The sequence below is a fragment of the Netta rufina genome (genome assembly GCF_964035555.1).
Source record: "Netta rufina genome assembly, chromosome: 7".
In the NCBI taxonomy this organism is placed as follows: Eukaryota; Metazoa; Chordata; class Aves; order Anseriformes; family Anatidae; genus Netta; species Netta rufina.
The window spans coordinates 9,285,266-9,310,155 of NC_140130.1; the positions used below are offsets into that span (position 1 = coordinate 9,285,266).

At 38.3% G+C, this 24,890-nt stretch overlaps 2 protein-coding genes across 4 annotated transcripts in view; one reads left to right on the forward strand and one right to left on the reverse strand.

Annotated features, from left to right (window-relative positions):
* Positions 1 to 24,890, reverse strand: part of WAPL (WAPL cohesin release factor) — a 155,177-nt gene that overhangs the window by 116,570 nt on the left and 13,717 nt on the right. The gene's annotated exons all lie outside the window — the stretch shown is intronic.
* Positions 1,162 to 23,827, forward strand: OPN4 (opsin 4; the record flags this gene model as incomplete). Its single annotated transcript, XM_084290565.1, has 12 exons — positions 1,162 to 1,305; positions 8,716 to 8,858; positions 10,662 to 10,795; positions 12,582 to 12,785; positions 14,667 to 14,838; positions 15,749 to 15,913; positions 18,601 to 18,708; positions 19,878 to 20,058; positions 21,409 to 21,561; positions 22,127 to 22,195; positions 22,664 to 22,702; positions 23,636 to 23,827. 12 exons carry the CDS (start codon positions 1,162 to 1,164, stop codon positions 23,825 to 23,827), a joined length of 1,704 nt encoding a protein of 567 aa, XP_084146691.1.

The following is a 24,890-nucleotide window of genomic DNA, read 5'->3' on the forward strand; positions in this document are numbered from 1 at the left end:
AACTTCTCACAAAGGCTTTCCAGAAACAGTTCACACTGTCTGTTTTTATTACCAACTGCAATGAAGCTCATACCTTGCAGTAGGGTCATTCTGATGTCGGCTGGAAGGCCTGAACCCTGTCACACTCATACTCAGGCTGCAGTATGTGCTAGAACAGCTTTTCCACACTCTGTACCAAATACTTCATTGCAATTAAACTGCAGTTTACCATTATAATGGGCCTTCAGCTGGGAATAGAGTAACTCATAACTCTGTACAGTGCAACCAATGTTAAGGCAGATGTGGGTGAATGAGAATCTGCTCATGTATGACCCAACAAAACACAACCAAAAAAGAAAGCAGACAACTCTTGAAACAAATGTTTTTTTGCTGTTCTCTGCGCCTAAGGCATTTGCGTGTGTTTTGGTTTTTTTTTTAAGCTAAAGAGCAGAAAAGGATGATGTCAGTGGGTTTTATCCCTGTTTTCTCTTGCTTATTTTTAGAAGTGGACCAACAAATAACCATGACCTAAATTCTACAAGACAGAAGTGCGCACAAGCACTTTGTTAAATATCAGAATCTATTTGAGTTCAGACAATTTCAGCAGAACTGTACACATACGTTTTCTTTAATCACTGAGTACAAAAAACTAATTCACCAATACAGTGACAATGAGCAGTAAAGTCTAACATTTTAGAGAGATAGCAAGGTCAACCTTTTACCTTCTTTGTCTTCATACATAGCATTACACTTCAGACATAACTTTGTCAAAGACAACAAAATACCAAACAAACAAACACACAAAAAAACCAACAATACTTTTAAGTGAGCATCAGTTTTATACTGTCATTAAAGTGAAGCCTGAATCTGGATGTAACGAGCACCGAACTGGGCATGTGCAGACGCTGCAGGCTCCTGTATTTAAATGGAAGCTGCTGCTGTTGCCCTTTCCTAAGCTGAAAATGGGGCAAAGCAATCTGAAGCTTTAGTGAGAAACTCTGCACTAGCTCTCACAGTATTCCAGACAGAGGACTTGACAATCTGCTTTACACACACACACACACACACACACACACACACACACACACACAAAATAAATAAATAATAAAATAAAATAAAATTGGCTGACTTAAAATCAGGGGAGAGCTTTGCTTTCTTTGCTACTGCTTAGATTTTGTTCACATGAACAGTCAGCCTATTCGAAGGGGGATCTCTTGTCCCTCTGAGGACCCCAACAGCACCAAAACTGTGGAGTCCCTTGATGTGTGGAATGACTCGGAAGCGGTTGCCTACACACTGATGGACCTGCCTCTTAGAGCCCCAACAGTAAGTGCTTTCTGTCACTAAAAGCTGTAGCAGGTAGTTCTGCTGGTAAAGCTGGCATTTATAGAACTGTAAATGGATATTTAAGGTACATGTGCATATTTAATGTTGTAATGCAATAGTGAACAATCTAATGGAAACTTAAAAACCCTCTTTTATTTCTGTTTTTACCTACTGCAGAAAGGGTTGTAGAAACAGTAGTTTTTGGCAGTTTTACATGGGCAGAAGACAGGAAAGGGTGTCTAAAGGCAAAGTACACTGAATGTGTTGCAAACTATAAAAAGAGCATGTTTTTGTAAGTTAAACAGTTGTTCAGCAGTTCAAACACAATGCTTGCTGGTGGTATTATTCAAAATGGAAATCCCCATAATTTCTGTAATAGTCTGTAAATATAAGGAAGTGCTTATGTAAATGTTGTAGAGTTGTTACTTGCAGTTACTCAAGAAAGCTTTTCAGAAAGGTTTTCCAGGTAAGTTCTACCAAAGCTTTTTCTCAGTTGTTAAATGCTAACAGAAAAATTCCTTTGAAGTGTGATGGTGTGAATCTGTGGTAATGACAGTTCAGGATGGAGTCCCTTTGGGTTTTCTAAAAATATTCTGCGTAACACCCCACAAACCAAACCAAAAGGGTTCAGAAATCTCTTCTTGGTTATATATCTCTATATACTATTAGATCTGTGAAGTGTTTATTTGGCTGCTGTTCATACAAAATGCTGCTAAAAAGAAAATAACAACAACAAAAAAAGAGCCACGCTAGTTTTTGGAGTTTCTGAAATCTGAAATTTAACTTAAAGCATTGATGTGGTCACCCCAGGTATTTTGGCATGAGCCACATAATCCAGTGACTATTTAAAAAAAACACATGAAAGTTTCAAACACTTCTGAAGTTTTTATGCATAAAGCATGTTGGACCAGGTGCTACAGTTTGATCCTAATTTATAATGAAGCAGCAGTAAATATTTTATTATTTACATACTAATAATGCAGCCCGTTTATTTTTTTAATAAAACCTGGAAGTACACAGTGTATTACAGGAAAATAAACAGAAGTATCCTGAGCCAAGGCACTTACAAACTAAATTAGATGGATAACATAATGAAAGAGGATAGCAGAACATAGCAGGGAGGGAGAAATGGGACTGGAGAGCACAAAACAAAACAGAAAAGGATTCTGGGGACAGAATGATTCACACTGGAAAACTCAAAATGATTTTTGTCTTTATTCTGCTAAAAGATGAAATTATCTGTCCACTTCTCCCTAGGTCAAGTATTTTCAAAATTTTGCATTTTAATTTGATACCAAGATTGGTTTAGGAGAGTTTCAGGACGGAAAGCAATATGCGCTACTTGTGGCTGAGATTAAATCTGGAAGACAGGATATAAAATCTGCCATCCAAATTGCTCAATGGGACAAACATCATCCATGGAAAGCCCTGCTGCCTACTGGAATGAGGGCTTAGCAGTTGGCGTCACCCTGCTGAAACCATAATTGAGGTGGAATTGATTACACTCCTCTCTGTGCTGTGTGTCATCACAGGGAAAGTGCCAATAGAGGCAAGCTCAGAAATCAGAGCAAGAAATTGTGAAGACAAGTACTATCAGTTGTTGGAAGACTCTGGTAGGTAGGCAGAACTAAAACTGCACCTAGAAACTCCAGGAAATGACAGTATTTTGGTTCTGATCATTTTTCCAAGCTATATGATTTCTTAAAATGTAAAAGACTTAACGCTACTATTAATATTATAAGCCGCACTGTATAAATAAGCAACTTCATTACCAATGTTTGTAGGAAAATTAAGAACAAAGAGACCCAATACATTGCCGAAGTCAAAATGAGACTGCCAAACTTGCCATGTTTAGGAACGGGGCTCTATTCCATTAAACCAGTCATTCTGCAAAACCAGGGACTACAGTTGGAAAGTTAGATGAATGCCTAAGAACAACAACATAGCATTCCCCATTTCCCTTTTCTTGTCTTGTTAAGTATAATCCATCTGGTGTTCAGGCAGGACTAGCTGAAAAATGTCCCTGTCCTAGTCTTTTCTGTTCCCAACTTCTGAAACAATGTCAGAGGAATAAATCAATCAATCAGAATGAAATATGTTCAAATTCTATCCTATGTGGATTTCTTGTTTTCCTATAAACTAAACACTCTTGCCATAGGAAGAATATGAGGAATGGGCTACATCAAATGTGATTTGTATTCAGTACAAATATTTACATCAGTGGCCTTGCTTCTATCATCATCACTCCTAGCTTTAGTTGGATTCCAGTAACCGAGGTCTCTCAGAAGAGCAATTAAACAATGTGTTTTTTTCTTACTCTGAACAAGAACATTTTTTTTACCAGTAGTAGTTATACCATATTGTTTGCATGATGCCCTTTTTTCACTTAGACAAAAGTATTTTTTTAATGCCATGGAAGTGAGGGGGCATGAGAACTCAACAATGTTATGTCTTCTACTAGAAATTATTCAGTGGTGAGCTGGTATTGCTGTTTGCTTTCTTAACAATTTTAAAATAGCTACCTAGATAACCTTCTTTTTATAAAAATGTGTATCATAAATACATTTCCAAGGTAGAATAGATGAAGGCATCAAATATTCCTGGTGTAGATTTCATTTTAACCTTGGCAAAACACTTTGTCCTTAACTGCAGAATTCCTTTATCCTTACAACTTCCTTCAGACCAGCCCCTTGCAGGTTCTTGGCAAATTACACACAGAAATGAGTTCTGTTGCACACTGATGCTTTCTGCAAGTGGTTGATGTTTACCCCTTCTCTGTTTGCACCAGGCCTTAGCAGAAGGGCCTGCCCACTGCTCTATTCCCAAAGAAATAGGTAGGGTATCTCCCCTTGTTGGCTTTCCAGGAAAGATTCTGCCTCTCCTGCAACCAGCTTTTGCAGCAGGCAGTAAATATAAAGAGGTTCCACGTTGTGCTGCAGCTTACATGCACAAGGCCAGAACAGCAAGGATTTAAACAGATTTCACCAACTATCAAATGCTTCTTTTCTCCAAACTCCCTAAAAGCAGCTCATGATTCTAAGACTCCATCAATGATAGCGAATGATAGCTGAAAACACGGCCAGTTCTGCTTTAGCAGGTTAGTTACAGATAGCAGACAAGCATTCCTTTAGGGATAACAATGAACACTTTAAGAAGGCAGACTGTGTTAAATGGAGTTGTTTCCCTCTTTTTCTAGCGCTTCTCCAAGAACACACTTAAACCTGCTGGAAGAAAATACACTGATATGGAGCAGCCTTCGTAACTCGTTGCCACAGACTCTTAAGGCAATGACAGAGCAGGATTTAGAAAAGGATTACACCTCTATATGAAGGATAAAAATACCCTCCATTAAGATTATCCTTTCAAAGGGATAACACTGTTTTAGGGTACGGACCAACTGCTAGGACTCTGTGGTGGAAAAGGAATTCCAACATCACTGTTCATTATGCACGTTACACAGCTCTGCGAGACACCCAGTCCTAGCTATGTGCAGGCTGGTATTCTGCCATGTCTGCTGGTATGAATCAGTGACCACTTCCCAGCTTCCTCAACAACCCTAATTATCCATCTAATTCTGCAAAACCACAGTGTAAATAATAAATGGCTTGCCTATTACACTTAGAAATTATTTTACAGTTCTAGCAAAAGGCCAGTTTTCATACACACCCAAGCAATACTATAAAGCCTGCTTTTAAGGATGCCTAAAATGCCATCCTTGGCTAGAAGATACATTCTCAAACAGACCCTCGGTACTTGCAGTGAAGAGATCATGTTACATTTCAGTTATTACCTGTATGTCCTCCACAACTTCTCAAGCACCTGTTCTGTTTGCTTCTTTGAGAAATGTGCAATGCTTACATTGATTGTCAGGAAGTTGATGCTTCCCAATGAACTGTTTCCCACAGAATTAGTACTAGTCTAAGCTACCCACAGCACAGTAACCCTGTGGGTATACTGGCACCCAGTGGTCCAGGGCCTCAAATGCAAGTGCCTTTATTTGTTGTCTCAGGAAAGTTGTAGTGCATTGTTCACCCACAGGAAGATGTCCAACCTCTTGGTTTACAGTTCTGCTGCTTTGCTCATTTGGTGATGTTTTGAACCACATTACATAAAACAAGCTGTTTTGTCATATTACTTAGAAGAGAAATAGTAAGTGTTGGTTTTGCCTGTTGATTTTTTTTTTTTTTTTAACTTCATTATGAAGTGTATATAGAAAGAAGGCTGAACAGAAGAACATGCAGAACAATTATGTTCTGTGTTAACAATGCAATTGAAATAGTTTGGACAGGTTGAGCATTCACAAAGGACAATTGCTATGGTGGGGATTGCTAACAGTGGGATTTTTCTCTCATGCCACCCAAGTCCTAATACTGGGGGTGACAAAAGAAGATAGAGTCTAAACAAAGCTTATCTGCTGCAGAAAATGAATAGAAAAAAGCTTTGGGAATTGTCTGATTTCTCAATTATCCTGCTGTCCTGATTTTCTCAAACACCATCTTTTCCCCTTGTAAGATGATCTTGAGATAGGCATGTGTTTTCATCTCCTAGCGAGGAAGTCGTATGCATGCAACTCAGGGATGAATCTGAAGTGGTTAGGCCTGATCTAATGCCTTTTGGGTTGGGTAGCACCTTTCTCTGACTTAAAGACATTTTGAATCAGACCAGTACTTCCAATAAAAAGATTGAAATGACTTTTTCTTTTAAATAATCAAACGTATTTCTTGGAGAACAGACATAATTGGATCCTGTGCTGAAAATAACAGGCCTCCAGTAAGTCCATACTAAAGTGTGAAGTTATTTCTCTTTGCCAGACCTCTTCTTTCTCTATCTATTTAGTATTTTTTATGTCTTATCACTCCTCCATTATAAATATTATTCTTTTTCACACTTGACATTTTTATTCATTCTGAACTTGTTTCATCCCTGAGTAAGAAGTCTGGAAGTCTTCTGCTGTCCCTTAAATAATCTTTTCCTCTATTGATATTTCTCTGTGTATTTATATTTATCTTTCAAATTTTTCCTTGTCCTTGGTCCCCCACAAATTTCATTTAAATCAAAGCCATTTTAAATCTGTTCTTTGTAGCCAAAACAAGCTCCTTTAGTTGCTTCATTTCTGTTACCTTGATCCAGTTCTGATTAAATGGATAGCTACGGGGGAAAACGTCAGAAATCTCCATTCCATTAATAATCATGATTAACTCTCTGCAGAGCAGCAGTTTAAAAAATGTTTTAACCATAACGGTAAGGGAAAAGAAAATAAGCCCAAACCAAAGAAGACCTGATCCCATTTATTTAAGTTTTATCTCAGACTCTCCCACTTGCTATTCGTATGGGATTTTGTGTTACTCTACTGACAGTGCGTTAAGTGTAGCAATTTCTACATGGGTAAGATGCCCACTGGTGTTTATGATGTGAAGCCAACTTGCTGAAGGAACCTGAGCAATAAACATCATGTTACTGTCATTCAGTCAGCATATCTGCCTTAATGCAATAATAACATTTTGCTCCAATTATAGCAACAGCCAGAGCTACATTTTCACTCTCTGAGATGAGACTATTTGTCCAGCATTTCATCCCTGCTAATGGAGAAACCCAGGGAGTACACTCCTCCTGTTGAGGATTGCTGCAGGCAGATCCTCAGCACACAAGCAGAGACAATCTCCTGTACAATTTCAGACACTCCTGGGGTTTGACTCTTGCTACTGGCACATTGGTTTTAAATGTAAACTGTCTCTCTAACTTGAATACAATCTCAGAGATCAATTCAGAGCTAATGTCTGCCCCTATTGTCTGGAAATACACTTGTCCTTTGATAACTGCGGTGTTGTCAAAGGCAATCATGAGTTCTGCTCTAACTGTGAATGCCAGTGGCTGACACAGCTGTAGGAAGAATGTGAGAACTCCATACCTGCATACCTCTACGTGCTTTCCTCCTTTCCAGACAGCAACCTGCCTTTCCTGGGAAAGAAGGACAGCATATGACAGCTGTACTAGTACCTGTGATGGGAAAGAACATATCCAGCCTCAAAGCATTATTTACACTTGGTACAGGCACAAACCTTGATACAAGCAATTCCCTTGCCCTGGATCCTAGGACACAGCCAGACTGATGATATTTACAGGAGGCAAGATATAAACTATTCAAGACACCTCCTGGGCTTTTCTCAACTCTGGCATGATTCTTGTAGCCCAGTAGCTGAGGAATGCCATGGCTGCAGCTTGCAGACTTGAATTATGAGCAGTGGTCATGGCATGCCATTCCCGAGTGCCACCCCTGATGAGAAAAACCTGGCTATGAAAAAGAGACAGGATACGTCTGTGCGGATGAATGAGTACAGGGCTTGGTATTTATCATGACTACGTTAGCTGGTTCAGAGCTGATGCCAAGGCGTGTTTAGGACAGTAGCACATGGATGGAGGTGAGTGTTTAAATCTCCTTGCCAGACCTTATATCAAAAAGGCAGCAGAACAGTGACCGTTTGGCTGTCCTCTTCAATTTCTGTTAGGTCATCCTGCTTCCTGGCTGCAGACTTATTGTTTACTTCATTACTTAGCTGGGGTCACTTGGTCTAAACACTCTGCGTGGTTCCTGACACTAAGAAAATGTTTTAAACTATTATTTAAAATGCTGCAGTCTTCATACTTGCCTAGTGAATTTTGCCATGAGTTATCAGTAAGTAAAACACGTTTTCGTCATGTGCTTTATCACAAACTTCACAGGGAGCAAAATAACCTTTCAGTCCAGGGTGAAAATAGGCAGGTATGCAAACAAGACACATGCTATAAAGTTTTGGTGGTTTAGTTTTTCTAATCCTTAATTTACTTTCCAAAAGACTGTTGTTCAATACTGCCAGCTTTTGGTAACTAAGTCTTCAGGGTAGTTATTCAGTGGGAGAAATGAAATAGCCACGGTGCTAAAGGATTAAATGCAAGTTTATCAATAGAAGGTCATTTCTACTTATTTAGAGAATTCTAAGACAGTGATGTTAGAGGACAACAGAAATCACACTTCACAGGTACAGAAACTTTCATTAAAGGAAAACTGCAGACAATTTACTTGTTAAGCTCTGCATTACTTAATGTCAGATCAATAAAATGGTCCCTTCCTGTCTCTCTTTTCTCTTCCATATCCTTCTCTCTCTTTGGGGAGAGAACAGATTGCTTTTCTTCACCAGAAGCCTCAATCAACAATAAACACATAAAACAATGTTGACCTTTGTGCTGCTGATGGCATACATAGTCCCTGAAGATGATCAACTGTAAATTGAAATCAATTAGCTTATTCTGACTTTTTTTGCTTGCTGGCTTTTCACATTCTTGACTGTTTCCCCTTCTACAGAAGCATGTGCCAGTTTATTCAGTAAAATCTGACCGTATACCTACATGTATGACTTCTTCTTTACTTCATAGAAGATGACAGCGAAAGGTGTTCCTGGTGCCTTTCCTACAGTGGATGTCCCAGACCATGCCCACTACACAATTGGAGCAGTCATTCTTATCGTGGGGATCGCAGGAACTCTGGGTAATTTCCTGGTCATCTATGTTTTCTGCAGGTATCTTGGTTTAGATTTTTTTTAAATACTGAAATGGATGAACTTAACAGCACCAGAACTGCGCTCTGTATGCCGTGCAGACATACTGCCACTGTAAATGCATTGAGACATTGCTGTAGGAAACAAACTGGCAACCTGCCATTCCCCTCTGAATTCCCAATCACCATGGTCTGGTAGCAAAATGGCAAACAATCACCCAGATATACCAAGTGATAAAAATGCAGCCAGAGCGGAAAACTTTCAGTGAATTTTTTTTTGCTACTGGCTAAACAGTTTCTGTAGTGCACTGATGGGATGTTTTGTACCTGCCTCTCTCACGTATCTTCAGTATTTTAGATGTTTCCTTCATCCTGCTGCTTACTTCTCAGTTGCTCTGTTCCCTGTTCCTTACTGCCAATGTCTCTCATTTTTACTTTTTCTAACAGTTGGCTTATTTCCTTTCAACAAAGCCACATCCAAGCTTTTTTATCTGAAAGATATTTGATCTCTGACAACAATGATATCTTCACCATTCCTATTTATTGACCCTGCTTCTGCTTTGTCACACTCAGCACTGTGTGGCAGAGCATTGGAATGATGTCAAGCCAGTGAGCTCCTGCTTTATGATTGATCTTTACACACTTCTGTAAACCTAAACAATAACAAATATATGACAATTTGATGGTGTTAACTTGAATCGCTGGAATACAGACCAAATCAATTTGGGTCTTGAGCCTGAGTTTATCTGGTGTAGTAAATGATAGGTTAAAAAGATAAAATGGCAGCACGTTTGCCCAGGCAATCTCATATTTTCTGTTTCAGCGTGTGCATTCAGAGTAGGTACCAACACTTCAGTGTGAATGACATGGCCTTAAGAACAGATAAGATGCTGGCTCACAGACCAGATATGTGAGACAAGGATGAACTAAGTGACCTAGCGTAGCTCTTTGGCTGGTCCCACACAGGAAGTCCAACCGTGGCAGTTGTGGTTCCAGTGGAGGACACAGCTTGTCTTCATTAGAAGATGCTATAAAGACAAAAAGGGACACTGATAGCAAAGTAACAAATGTATCAGAAGTTCAGAGAACACATTGGATGCCTACAAAGCAGTCTCAAGAAATCGAGACCTATCATTTATTCTGATAGGTTTTTTTTCTGTGTAAGACCAAAAGTTTGAAAAAGGAGCTAAAACAGTTACAATGAACCCCTATTGGAGGTGCTCTCAGTTGAGCTTTTATGTGTACCCTTTAAGGCATTGTACTATAATATTATTTGACCTGCATATGCTATTGATATGCTCTAGGCTAGCTACAGACCTCTTCAGAATCAGTGTCTGGGCAAGTGCAATGCGTGTCATAGAGCAGAACTGATGTAAAACATAATGTTTGGTGTGGTACCTAGTGAGTTTGCCTAATCCCTATATTTGGAAGTCACTGCTCATAAGATCAGTATCAGGGAGATATGCATTCCCTTCCCGCAGTTCAACATGACCCAGATCCAGCAAATCCATAGAGTACGTCAGCTTTAATTTCCTGTTAATCATGGACATGCAGTGCACTGGGTCAGAGTATTTAAAGACAAACATGCTTTATCCCCATCACTGAGCTGGTTATCAAAACAACCCTCTAACATGCACAGGAGAGTAAGGGTGTAAAAGTGAGCCTTGCGTACATTCTCTCACAGGAGAAATGAGAAGCACTCTGCTCTAGCTTGCTCTGTGGTGTGCCTTGGTGTCAGTGAAGCTGCCAAGGCTCACAGGAAAGAATAACAACGTAATTAACACTGAGTAGTGTTTAGCAATATTCCTTCTGATCTCCTTTGTAGGAGTAGGACCCTTCAGAAGCCAGCCAACATATTCATCATCAATCTAGCTGTCAGTGACTTCCTTATGTCCATTACGCAATCTCCAGTTTTTTTCACCAACAGTCTCCACAAACGCTGGATTTTTGGTGAGAAAGGTTTGTATATTTATTTATTAATTATAAGAAATCCCAAATATGTTCTCACCATAGTGCCAGTTAACTTACAATTCCCTGGGGTACACTTGCAATTCATAGGATGACAGAAAGGTTTGGGTTGGAAGGGACCTTAGAGCTCATCCAGTTCCAACCCCCTGCCATGGGCAGGGACACCTGCCATCAGACCAGGTTGCTCAAAGCCCCATCCAGCCTGGCCTTGAACACTTCCAGGAAAATTACACACATGAGATATGACTGAGACACGGGCAACATAAGATACAGGGGCAGCTTCCTTGCCAGCATCTTCCCCAGTCATCTCATGTAGTTACTGGCAGAGACCTGCAACAAAGAACCACCAACTCAACACACAACAGCTTAATAATTGTTCTAGATAAACTGCTCAGGGACTTGCACTGGCAAGCTTAGCAAAAGCAAGTTTTCACATCAAAAATGCTAACTGAACATTTCCTGTAAAAGAAAAAAAAAATGTTCTTGAGGGAGTCAGTGTTAATGTATGATTTACAGAAAACATCTGGTCATGGTTGCATGAGAACAATTGACTGGACTGCACAAAAAGCTGCAATGGTACTTAAGAAAAATATCAACTCTGATTCTTGTACAAACCAGGTTACAATCTAAATAGCAAATATAAAAGGAAAGATGATATTAAGGGATTCAACCACAAGGGATAGTACAGATTCTGTCAGCTGCCTCTTACAAAAAAAAAAATATTAAAACGGTCTATCATATTCAAAGCTGCTCTTTCTTATTAATTTTTATTCACTACCTTTCTCACGATTTAAACTGTATAATAATCATAATGCACAGCCTTCAGTCTTTGCTGAATCATTCTTCTCTTAATTCTGACCTTTCAGAACCTCTGATCTGGCAGGTAGAAGGCGATGCACCTGCAACAGAGTCTGAAACCCCAGGTGAAACATGCACCACTGGAGTCAACAGCAAATCTGCTGCAGACTTCAATAGTGGGATTTTCACCTTTGGTATAACAGGTGCACAAATCAGTCCTAAGGAGCCCACAATCAATAATGTATAAAAAAGCCTGTTTGAGGAATGTGCTTTCATTCTTCCTCTATAACTACAGTACGAGGAAGACAAGTCTTTGCCTCTTTAATAGGTATTGACAGAGAGGAATATGAGACATGGGGTTGCTATTTCTGATGGTCTTTTTTTTTCTTTTTAAAGCAAACAACACTTCCATGAAGTGTTCAATTGCACATGTTAAGAAATAATTTTAAAAAAACAAACAAACAACAACAAAAAAAAAAAACACAACTGGCTTCTAATTGTGATTTGAAATATTCAAACAACTTCACTCATGAATATATTCACAGGCTGAATATTTACTCCAGTTACACTGACTTTGAGATGGAAATGACTCCATGATACCACAGTTGCTAGAACACACTGTAGAACAAACTAGCTGTTTCTACGGGGGCTGCAGTAAAACTAGAGTTACACAAGACATGGGACTGCTGAAAGGTTCCCACTAGGAACATCATAAGTCAATGAATGAAAATAGATTAGGTATTGCTGTCTCCAGCAATCGAAGCAAATGAAATCTTTGAAGTTTATCTCCATGGATAATACAATTAGCAAGATAAACAGTTGCTTTGAAATAGCATTACAACTGCTGCAAAGCTGAAGTTCCATTGCTTATGAATTCCAGAAGACATTAGTTGATAGGAAACACAGACTTGAACCTCCCAGAAATAAATTAGCATGGGTAGAATAATTTCACTGCTACTTCTGTCATCTTCATTGAAAGGCTGTGAGCTGTATGCCTTCTGCGGAGCTCTTTTTGGCATTACATCTATGATCACTTTGATGGTGATTGCCTTGGACAGATACTTTGTCATCACAAAACCTCTGGCTTCTGTTCGAGTGATGTCAAAGAAGAAGGCCCTGATAATCCTGGTAGGAGTCTGGCTGTACTCTTTGGCGTGGAGCCTCCCACCCTTCTTTGGATGGAGTAAGTGAAATGGAATACAAGTTTTTTTCCTCATATCATTGGATTAAGATTGGTCTGCTACAGGTATAGGAGGGGGTGAATAAATGGCTTGCATATTAGGCATCAACAAATCAATTTGAGAAAAACTGATAAAAAGCATATGGAAACTGAAGATCTCAATCAGAAGAAAAAACACCCAGTGCATATGAACAAATTACATGACACTGGCACTTCTCCTTGAGCTCATTATTTATTGTAAAAAGATTAGGAGATAAAATAAAGGTCAAAATTATGAATGGTGTGCTTGTCTATTATCCTCTATCTACTTTTGTTGAGTTAAACTGAACTATATAAAAGTGAAATAGATACATTTGTATTTTTCCAGATGGTTTTTTTCCTTCCCAGAGGTGCTGTGTAAGAGAGTGGTGGCAAACTGAATTTCTTTCTTCATATAAAAGAGGAATACAGTCTGAATATTTTGTGCAAGTACATCATGAAAAAGTCTTGACTATATTATAGATGAGCAAACAGCACTAGGTGTCGGTCACATTGCCCACTCAGCCAATGGTATCTTCATTAAAGCTTCCGGTAGGGGTGGCATTTAGTAATAATTAACCAATTTGCTTTTGTAAATGTTAATTTTATGCATGCAAATTGGAACACGTATACAGTATCTTGATCATTGCCACTTGTAACAAAGACAGTTTCTGTTATTCTTCCTCATCAGATCCATCTCGGCACCATTTATTTGTTTCCTATGAGTCACCAGTTTCAGTCAGTAAGTCAGAATGAACTCATCATTCAAAAACTCCAGCCCATTATTGTGTTCCCTAATTCCAGAATAGAATGTGTCAGCTCAGCTGAGGTAAGAATATAGCGATGTTTTTTCTTCCCAAAGGATGCTGCAACAGGCTCAGTTACTGAGTTGAGTTTTAGTAGATTTTTGTTATTGTCAGTCTGGTCCCCCTTAAACATGAGGCATGTTTAAGCAGGCAAACCTCAATACTGGGAGAAGCATCCTTCAGTTGAATTGAGGCAGTATTAGAAGAACAAAATGACAATACAGTCTTAGATTCTGGAATCTTAATGGGAGAAGGCAGCATAATTACTTGAAGGGTGTTGTTATCTTATAATTAGATTCTAATAGTATCCACAGTACTAACTCTCACGCAATAACTGGATGCATCTGAGCACATCTGGTGCAGTATTTTCGAAAGTTCAACAGAAAATACCACTGAAAACAGTGAAAATAAAAATACAAAGGAAAAATAAGTTGCTGCTGACAATGTCTTTACCTGTTTGACATAGTTGCTCTAAGAAGATTATGTTTTATTTCAGGCAGAATATCATGCATGCATGACATTTTTTAACCATGTATTCACCTTTATTTCATGACAAAATTCATTTGACCTGCACACTAAATCACTCTCCTTTGCACAGTAAATTTCTCTAATATGCAGAAGTTTAAAGAAGTAGTAGCTATAGCTTCATTTTCAGTTTAATTTCACTCCTTCTTTCTTCTTTAGGAAGAAAGCAATTTGAGCGGAATTGGGCATATCTGAAAACAGCATGGGTCTGATCCAAGACCAACTGAAGTATTTGGAGAAATGCCCTTGGACTGGGTTCAGCTTTAAATTATAACAAAGCATGGAAATGAAATGGTTCAGTTTTCAGATCTACGGAAGCCTTAGACTGCTAAACTTAAAAACAATAGGGCAACAGAATAAATGAAAATAAAAGTGTTAGTTTAAACAAAGAATCGTGTATCTTTTTAAACTCTCCCCTGCAAGAGAACAGGTCTAAATCCCATGTTATTCTGAGTATCTTTCTCTAACTTTTGCATTCAGAATGCTCAATAAGAATCACTTCATGGTTCATGCCTTCTCCTGCCATTCTTTCTAGGTGCATATGTTCCTGAAGGTCTGCTGACTTCCTGCTCTTGGGACTACATGACTTTCACGCCATCAGTCCGCGCCTACACAATGCTGCTTTTCTGCTTTGTCTTTTTCATTCCTTTAATTGCTATCATATACAGCTATGTCTTTATATTTGAGGCTATCAAGAAGGCAAACAAGTAAGTAGCCAACAGTCTTAAGTTTTTATTTATTTGTTTAAAATGACTGCTTATTTTCTTAAAACAAAGATTAACAAAAGAAAATTTTATTTTTTTTTTACTTTTTGTTCATATGTGTGACTGAGACAGGAAACAAGAGTTCTGTCAACATGGTAAGAAATATGGTTCTTAGAAGGGCCATTCAGGGTTCTGACTTTACACCAGAGCTGTTAAGGATTCTTGCTAACGATACAGAAAAGGGTATGAGTAGCAGCCTCAGAAATCAGAAAGATGAGAAAGGACTATAGAAATTAACGAACTCTAACAGAGATTAACCAACTCAAACAACAACAACAAAATACTAAAGGGACATCAGAGACGCCTAATAACTGAGTATAAAAACTATTCCACAGAAAAATGGAATTAAACTGCAAATTCCATGTTTGACAAAGAGTGAAAAAGAGATAAAAATTAATTACAGGTCTCTGAAACAAAACCTACTGCAAAAATAAAGGCCAGGGTCTGCCACTACATTGATAATCTGCAGCTATCTGTCCTGTAGATATCAGCACATCTAGTCGCATAGCCAGAAAGGGCAGAGTGACAGTATGGTAACACACTCTGACTTACAGAAGCAAAGATTTCTCTAACTATATTTAATAAATTGGGTATTAAGTTAATTGGACAATGCTATGTGTGGAAATTCTTCTGGTACAAGACTTTTTTTTTTTCCCACAGATTTTTGCCATTGATTAGTCCAACAGAAGTACATTGAATTGCAAGGGACTGGTCACATACATATAGAAATATACAATAAAAGTACAAGACATATTATAAAATAGTGTAAGAGTAATTGTTGCCACATTTTATGAAGTAGTTTGTTTAATTCCCTATTTCTGTTTTTTTCTGTTTTATGTTTATTTTCCCCTAGGTCTATACAGACATTTGGATGCAAACATGGAAATAAAGAGTTCCAGAAACAGTACCAGAGGATGAAAAATGAGTGGAAGCTGGCCAAGATTGCACTGATTGTCATCTTGCTTTATGTCATTTCCTGGTCACCATACTCTGTTGTTGCTCTGGTAGCTTTTGCTGGGTAACTATGAATTTATCAGCAAAGAAATATTCAGTGAAAGCAGAAATTGTGAAACTGTGAAAGACAGATGAAAGTCAAAGATACCTGTCAAGTCTAATGCCTGAAGTGCATTAAAACAACATATTCAGGAGTGACATTTAACAAATGAGACACACAGTGACTGTGATTTTTTCTTAGTTCAACTTTTCAAGAAGAAAAAAAAAAGAAAACAGGAATAGGAAGGTTATTACTAGCAAAATAAGAAACTGCCAGTGATTTCTGCATGTAGATTCTCTATGCTTGCACATCTGAACTATGTTAATTTTATTTAGCACCAAAATGCTAACTAGGGGAGGCAAAAAGATTCACCCAATGGAGATTCTTTCTCCACTTCTTCTATTTACAAAAGTCCATTCATTTGCTTGTGTTACATCAAACTGCTGAAATTCCTTACATGCATAAGCAAACTCAGACAAGTACATACTTCCTTTGGGGAGCTTTCTGGTGCTCGATATAAAATAGAGTAAATATAAATCACATAAGCATGTTCATCTAATTACCAGTGTTTTATACAGTAATTTCAACAGAAGTGTGATACTATTAATGCAGAATTTGTACACAGCATTGTTGTCTGGTATTGCTGGGGATCACTGGGGATGTGAGACCACTAGAGATGGATGAGAAGAAAGAAGACACAGAAATGCATCACAGCTACCTTGCAGCACTACTTGCTCTCAGACACATAAAAAAAAATAATAATAAAAATGCTTTAAACTAAGCATTTTAGCCATATAGAACTGTCAGGCTGTTCTGTAAGATTCAGCATCTACTTTAGGATGATCAAGTACCTCCTGAGCTTGACTTTTGCCCCACGTCTCATACTAAAATCTGAACAAATGGCCAATTTTATAACTGTGCAGTATCTGACAAATGAGCATTTGCAAATTTTGCTCATAAAGACAGCTGGTGAGCAACACATCTTCACTCAGCTTTTTTCTTCTATTTCTGAACTATGCTTTTGGGGCAATACTTCCGGGATTTTTCAGAGATTAACAGACCAAGCCTGGAGGCCTTCTGCTGCCTTTTATTACAATAAACTTAGACAAAAATCACTGCGTGCCAAAATATGGAAGTCTGTGGCTACTGTCCTGGACTAAAGACAGAGCAATATCTGACAGAGCAACAACATACCCCAAAAAAGAAAGAAGAATCTTAACTCCTTCAAAAAACTCCTTTATAAGATTCCCCCTGTGGAAGGGGACTATTGAGCTAGAACACAGTCATGATCACTAATACTGTTGATCTCCGGGTTACATTAAAGTTGTACTTTCTGCAAGTGGTTAAACAAAATCTTTCGTTGTTATTTGTTTCTGTCAGCTGAACGCTCTGCCAGTCTCACCAAAGCACCATGCCTCTCATCTCAGGGTCTAAAACTCCATTCCATAAAGGTCATACTGTTTTGTGGTCTCCAGATCCTGTGAAGAATTACTCCTCTAACCAATGCTTTGAAAGAATGATTGGGATCAGCCATGTTAATTATTGTATTAGGAAGAACATATTTCTTGGACAATTCTTATCAGAGAAAAACTATAAATTAGTGGTGAAATGGCATCTCACCATTTGGGCAGCTGACAAAATGGTTCCTGTATTACCACTGGCAAACCATTTCCTCATCACAGAGCGTAAACATAGCCATAATACGATGAAAAATGTCTTTACCAGGATGATGAGCTGCCACTTACTTCTGCAATCCTCTTCATTGTTTGTTTGCAGCACTCATATGAGAGACCTTCTGAGACAGGATAATCTGAGCATTTCAGGAATACAAGTGGGAATGCAAGGCTAAGTGAAAGGCAGAACTTAGACTGCCTTCTCAGGAAGAAGAGCTGTGACAAAGAAAGAATGATATTCATGGAAGGAAAGACTGACTTAATGGGCCATTTCACTTAGAGCACTTTCTACCAGTGCAGGAAGAGGTCTTCATAGCCCCTAAGCAGGTCCACGGAGAAACTGCCTGCTAGAAACCACCTGTGAAATGTTATTGTTATTTTGGTCTGAGCTGTTCTATTGACTTTCTTCTGACCCAGACTCTGTGGGCTACTTCAGGCTATCTTCAAATGAATTGCCTGACAGGAGCATGGCAGATGGACATCAGTCATAATTTCTGTATACTTTAGAGGCTCATAACCTGTATACATGTGTGGCCACAGTAACATAAGCCAAACGTATGACACCATAAGACACATTCCCCTCCTCTATTTTAGATCAAATCAGGCAAAAAGCAAAGTTTGAAAAGGAAAAATGATTTATTAATTATCCTTCCTTATAATGCCTCATTCTGCACACCCATTAGGTTATCCTAATTTAGCAAGTACATCTGCTGAGTTTTGAACAGATAGATACTCTGATGAACACACATTCACTCACTGCAGGAAGACTTTGTCCCTAGGGTAAGCAATACAGGGGTTACCTCTGAGTCATAAAACTGAAGTGCTGCAAGAGAAGCACCAAGAAGGTCGCCTTTCTGACATGCAATTAGGCTGGTGCTGATCCTTGCAGGAAAAAGATGTAAAATTTTGCTCTCTCATTGTTTGGAAGAGCAGTGATTAGGGGTTTTCATCAGTGTGTAACTGCATATATATATATATATATATATATAACTATATGGAGCTCAATACTAAATATATAATCCATTTGCATTACTCTAGGTATTCCCATGTTCTAACACCCTTCATGAATTCAATACCAGCTGTGATTGCCAAAGCTTCTGCCATCCATAACCCTATCATTTATGCCATCACTCACCCCAAATACAGGTAAGTTCACTTTGTAAGCTATGTTTAATATATAGCAGAAAATATCAGACAGTAACTTTGTCACTTAAGGGACTAGTATTTGAATTCTGCTTCACCTGTTCAGTCTACCTCTGCAAGACTGCCTTCCCCTCCCCAAGAAAACTTCTCAATGCCATATAAATGTCAGTGGAATCTGTACTTGGAACAATTTACTGTGCAGATGGGATCTAGAGATGTTTATGGAATGCTGATCTGTACTTACAGATCACATGATAAAAGATAGAGACTTTCCTAGCTCAGAGAAAATCGTTGTAAATTTTTGTTAACTATCTTCATGAGAGAGCCGGACATCTGTCAGTGTTACAAATAGCAGTTTGTTAAACTAACCAGGCCAGGGAGGGATGCAATTTAGTAAGTCAAGCCAGTCCCTCACTATTTTGTGTGTCTTCCCCACCTTTCTTCAAGCTTCCATATTTCAGATAGTATTTCCTCTAGCTTGTAACATCTAGGGTCATTACCACATTGAGTTCAGATAAAGCCTGCGGGATCTGATGGATGGCAGTAAAGCCATACGTACTCTTTTGTTTCACCCTTTACACAGACCAATGAGGGAAGTGGATGGAGAAGAGGCAGACACGGACTTCTAGGTGGAAAGATTGACTGGGAGGGAGAAAAAGCTGTACAAAAGATTTTCCTGCAAAAAGATTTGCTGCATATGAGAAAAAGAATACTGTAATATAACTACACATTTTGTACTACTCTACAGATACCAGGCAGACAGATGTGCAAGAGGAAGCTAGAATAGCTGCTTAGGAGAAGATTAAAATAATTCATTATGTGGTACTTCTGCAAGGCTCAATTTAAAGGGACAGAATTTTATTTTTGCCCTGATTAAGCTGAAAGCAGATAAAACATCATTTTAATAGCTCCCTTCGGTTCAAAGAATTGTACTTTAATGCCCTTGCCCCTGCCAAGCAATAAATTTGAATTCCACAGAACACTGTGAATAAGTGATCTTGCAGGGTGATTGTTTATGAGACACTGGATATCTGGAAAACTCTTTATTGTGCCCAGTAATTTTCCAGTCCATGCGGCATAAGTCCATCTCTCTGAATAAATGCATTGTTTATGATGACTGAATTTTTGTGCTAACAGAAAAAATCTGACTGGTTCTACCTCTCATCCATTAGAGCAGCCATTGCAACATATGTTCCCTGCCTTGGATCCCTGCTGAGAGTTTCTCCAAAAGACTCACGATCTTTCAGCAGCTATCCCTCCTCCAGACGAGCCACTGTAACCAGCCAGTCTTCTGAGACAAGTGGGCTGCAGAAAGAAAGAAGGCGACTATCTTCTGTCTCTGAAAGTGAATCAGTAAGGAAGATGCTTCCCATACACACACTGCTAATTGCAGAGTAATTAATCTTCATAGTCCTTCAAAATGGTAGCTGCCCTAGGTTTTTTATGAAGCATTAAGCATATAGGCATTATGGTACCTATTACAAGTGCTCCAGAAAAAGTCAAGGGTCAAAGTGAAACTAAAGACAGTAAGCTGACATGTAAGAGTAAAATGTAGCTCTTTGATTCCTTCCCATTTGTGACACTGAAGGAAGGGCGGAAAGATGGAACAAGCGGAATTTTAGAAAGTAAAGGAAGCTCAAGAGTCAGAGCACCCTTGAAAGCCTGACCATCCTTCTAGGAGGGTACTTATCTGACCACAAATTTGGAGTCCGGACACACAAAACCCCAAACTTCTTGTCACTAAACAATTGTCTAGCGAAAAAAAAGTTTTAAGGATACAGGTAATGCTTTCTGAAGGTGAAGTGGGAGGTATTTGGAAACATTAATCATCAGACATAGATAAAAATCAATAAATGCATTGAAGAATTGTTTTCACAGATGACCTCAACACCTTGCTGCTGCCAGTGTAAGCGAAGCCAGATGTCTTGCACAGCAGCTGGAAACAAGGCGAATATTTGGCATCCCAAGTTCTCTCTTGCTACCCAAAGTTACATTAATAACTCTGTAATTGTTTTAAATACAATTCTGAAATATATGAAAAGGCCATTATTTTCTCTGTGATTATTTTTCACAGTCAAGGTAATCATTGTATCTAAGCAGTCAAGCTCTACATTCTGACAGTTGTTTTTAACAGTGACATTTCAATTTCTTTAGACACTATGTTCTTTTAACTTACTTCAATTAAAACTTAGTGAAAAGGCGGACAGAGTGAGGAAAAGAAGGTAGTTCAGAGAAGAATGTTTGACTCCTAAGAAATTCTTGAGTTTTGTTTTTTGTTTTTTTTTTTTTTTTTCCCCCTGTATGTTCTCCCATTAACTGAAACACGGTTTATAAATTAGAACTACTTCATGGAACAAAGTGTTTCTAAAGTGACTGATCAGGTATATTAGAAAAGTTTCAACACCAGTCTATAACTGAATGCTTTTTTTTTTTTTTCTTTTCTTTTTTTTTAAAGTTTTGCAGTGGATTCTGTAGAGGAAGAAAAAGCCAAACTTGGTTTAATAGACTTGGTGATTTTGTTTGTATCTCTTTTTAAGCAAAACATTTTATGAAATCACATGTGGCATCGTTTCTGTAAAAATAATATTTATGCACAGTCTATCTCTCTTACAGTTTCTGTTTAGGCAAAACTGATTCTTATGATACTATCTGGCCAGAAGTCTAAGAAAGCTAAAGTGATTGTTTTTGCTGTATTCATTTTAGGGCTATACTGATATGGAAACGGATATTACCAGTATGATCTTCAGTCCTGCTATCAGACAGGTCTCCTATGGAACGGGCAAAGACACTACTGAAACTAGTAACCTAAGAACCAAACCTAAACTTCAAAGCCATCACTCTGGGATTTTTGAGAAGGTAACAGATTGTATAGTATCTACATTCTCAGACAAATAGTAGGCTAACAAATCTGCACATTTTATCGTAATTAATCATGAAGGTTCCTGCCTAGAAGATGGTACTAACCTATGAGTTAACACAGTAAGTAATGTCTTTGAGGCTGTAAAAGGTCATCAGATTTTTATTTCCCTGGTTCATTATTCAGCTTCCTTGTTGCATTTCTGACAAGCAAAGGAGCTGCTATATTGAACTACTGAACTTAGCATCTGAACGGTATGTTGTCTTGTGTTTGCTTTTAATTGTATATTCAGTAATATTTTTATTTCCTTGTATTTCCCAAATTACTTGATCCATCTTTCTGTTGTCTCACCATTTGCTATGAAATGAACACACAGTGAGAGGTAAAAAACAAGACTATATTCAGGACATTCCTATATTTGGTAGTACAAGGTTACGTGTAGTATATTACTACATTCCTCTTCTGTTCCCTTTCTTTTCCCCACCCTCTGTATTTCACATTTGTAGGATATGGTGACATACCTATACATCATTTATGTCTTTCTTGTCTGTGTTAATTTTTCAGGCAGCTGTAGATGCTGATGACATACCAATGGTGGAATTGAATGTTGCAGAGTATTCCACTACACCTACTGTAAGAATTGTTATTTAAATATTTGGCATGGGTCTAACTAAGGGAGAGAACAAAAACTGTTGACACTACCAATCTCTGAGCAAATTAAGTTACTCATTGACATGTAAAAATCACACAAAACTCCCACCAGAATACAGAAAATAAGACCACAGAGAATAGATCACTGCTGAAACTAAGCAGAGATTGATATAGAACACATGCACTACAGCGTTCTCCTGAAGACCAACTTAAAAAGAATTTGAGTTGTTGTTGTTTGTTTTTTTTAATTCAGTAGGTTTCCTGATGATGTCTGTGATTTCTTTAGTGGAGTGTGGAAGCATTATTTTAGGATACCTTTTTTGAATAATATACAAAGCAAGCTGAGATAGCCTTTCAGATAGCCATCCCTTTGAGACAGCTGTAATCTGTGGCAAGTACCACTGTGCAAAGTCACACAGGTAACTATTTAATGTTCTCTGTTTTGGTTAGTGCAAAACAGCACAAAAACGCAACATGGAGGAAATACAGGTAAGTTTTTGAAATGTGCCATACCATTTCTTCAGTAAGCTCTTGTCCTACTGTCTCTCTCTTCTTCCATGTAGCATGTAAAGCTTCTGTGTAAAGCCATGGCATACTGATATACATGTACATACATATATATATACATCACAAGTGAATCAACTTGCCTTAATTCTTGACAGACAGGGAAATAAGAGGAAGAGAGTTGATAGGTAAAGAAAAGCCAGTTTTACCTTTGCAGTAATAATCAGAATGTAATATAAACATTTTAACCATTTATTGTTAGTAGTAATTCTTATAAGGTAATAAGCTAATGCTAGCCTGGTCCTAACACTCATTTTTTGGTCCTGTGCTACTGAAAGCTAAGCACTACTACTGAATATAAATTAATCTTTCCCTCAATTCCTGTTTTCAGGAATCCTGTTTTCTATTCTCCAATTGGCTTTACCCTTCAAAATATCCATGCTGTTTTTCCTGAGTTCTACATCATTTCTTGCCCCAGTGAACCTAAACTGGTGCCTTGTCATCTATGGAGGGACTTCTTTATGGAGGGACTTTCTTTATGGAGGGACTCCTTACATCACTGAATTCACAGACCACCGGAGCACATTGTCAGAACTTTTTTCCACAGTTGAATGTGCTGCCATTAGCCTGGTGTTTCATCAAAGTAAACCAGATTGTTAAGTATCAAATGCAAAGTCTGTGCTTCATTATATTATCTTATTTAACTTTTTTTTTTTTTCTCCTCATGAGATCCTCATGAGGCATTGCAAAAAGTGTTCAGATCTACTTCTTTCTCCATCCTTTCAGTTTGGCACTGAGATGGTAGTAGGGATTGACAAAGTGCTGATCTGAATATGTGCCATATTTTCATAGATGATGCCATCTGATCTCCATGTAGCTATTTGTTTTCCATTTCTTTTAAATCCTTGCATCTTTTAGAGAGGTGAGTGCCTGAACAGTATTGGACCAAGAAAAGGAGAGCCTCGCCATAGACCATCTGCAGCCCAGATACCCAGCATTATAGTAACATACAGCAACGCGCAAGGTGTAGAGCTTCCTTCTGGATACAGCTCTGGTTTCCTAAGCCCTAAGATCAAAAGCCACAGGCAGAACAATAACTCCAGTAGCTGAGTGGTGCAAGACAGAATATCACCTTAGCTACTACCTCTGCAAGAACCATGGACTAGCTGAATCCAGAAGACCTTCCTACATTGTTCTGAAACACTCCTACAAACACCCAACACAAGACAAGCATGGATAAAATCAAGGGGAGTAACCTGTTCAGCATCAGAACTGTCTCCAGTGGTTCACTTCTTCATCTGAATCACATTGCAATTTTATTATTTCTTCTTTATGCAGCTCATAAAGTTATTTCTTTCACCTGGATTTTACTCTTAGGTATACTCTACCACATCATGGATCCTACCTATAAGCCTACTATGATTAATTTGAGAGGAAAGGACAGTATGAGATGTAAAACTGGCCTTTGTTCACTTACTGTGGTTTAACTTCAAAGCTATTTGGGGAAAAACTTACTTTACTTTCTGGAGATGGTTTCTTCGTTAGTGAAGTTTGTCAAGCAAATGAAAACTTAATCACACAGTCAGTGCTCCCTTCTCTCATTAATAACACATTTTCCTTCATTTTCTTGTACAATGCGATCGAAAGGTAATGCACTTGAGCAGTAATTTGAAGTCTCAGATGTTTATTTTAATTTCTGAGATACTGGGGGAAGAGAAAGGAATCTGACAACGAGTCTACGCTTCTTTCCATACTGAGCTTCTTTATCCAACAGTCACTTAAAAGACCAACTTAACCCACAATTAGCCAATGTTCCAGAGTTATAGGAAGGTTTCTGGAAGCCCCCTCCAACTTCCCTGAAGTATGTTTCATGAGAAGAATGCAGAGTTTTTATCTTTTATCTTTTTTTATCTTTAGATGTGCTTTTCCAAACTAAGCCTTGGGAGGAGCAGGTGTAGTTCTCCAAAAAAACATTGTTCTACAGGTGTGTAGAATCTGCAGCATCCCCAATTTAGCACTTCAATTTTTGCCTTCTCTAAACAGAAGCATCCTTCTAGCCAAGGATTTCTCCACAGTGACTAAATCCATGAGATTGTACTTATTTCCCCAGAAAGGAAAGGAAAACAGTGCTATAAAATAATAGTAATTTTCTGCTTTTCCCTGGTGCTCCTTC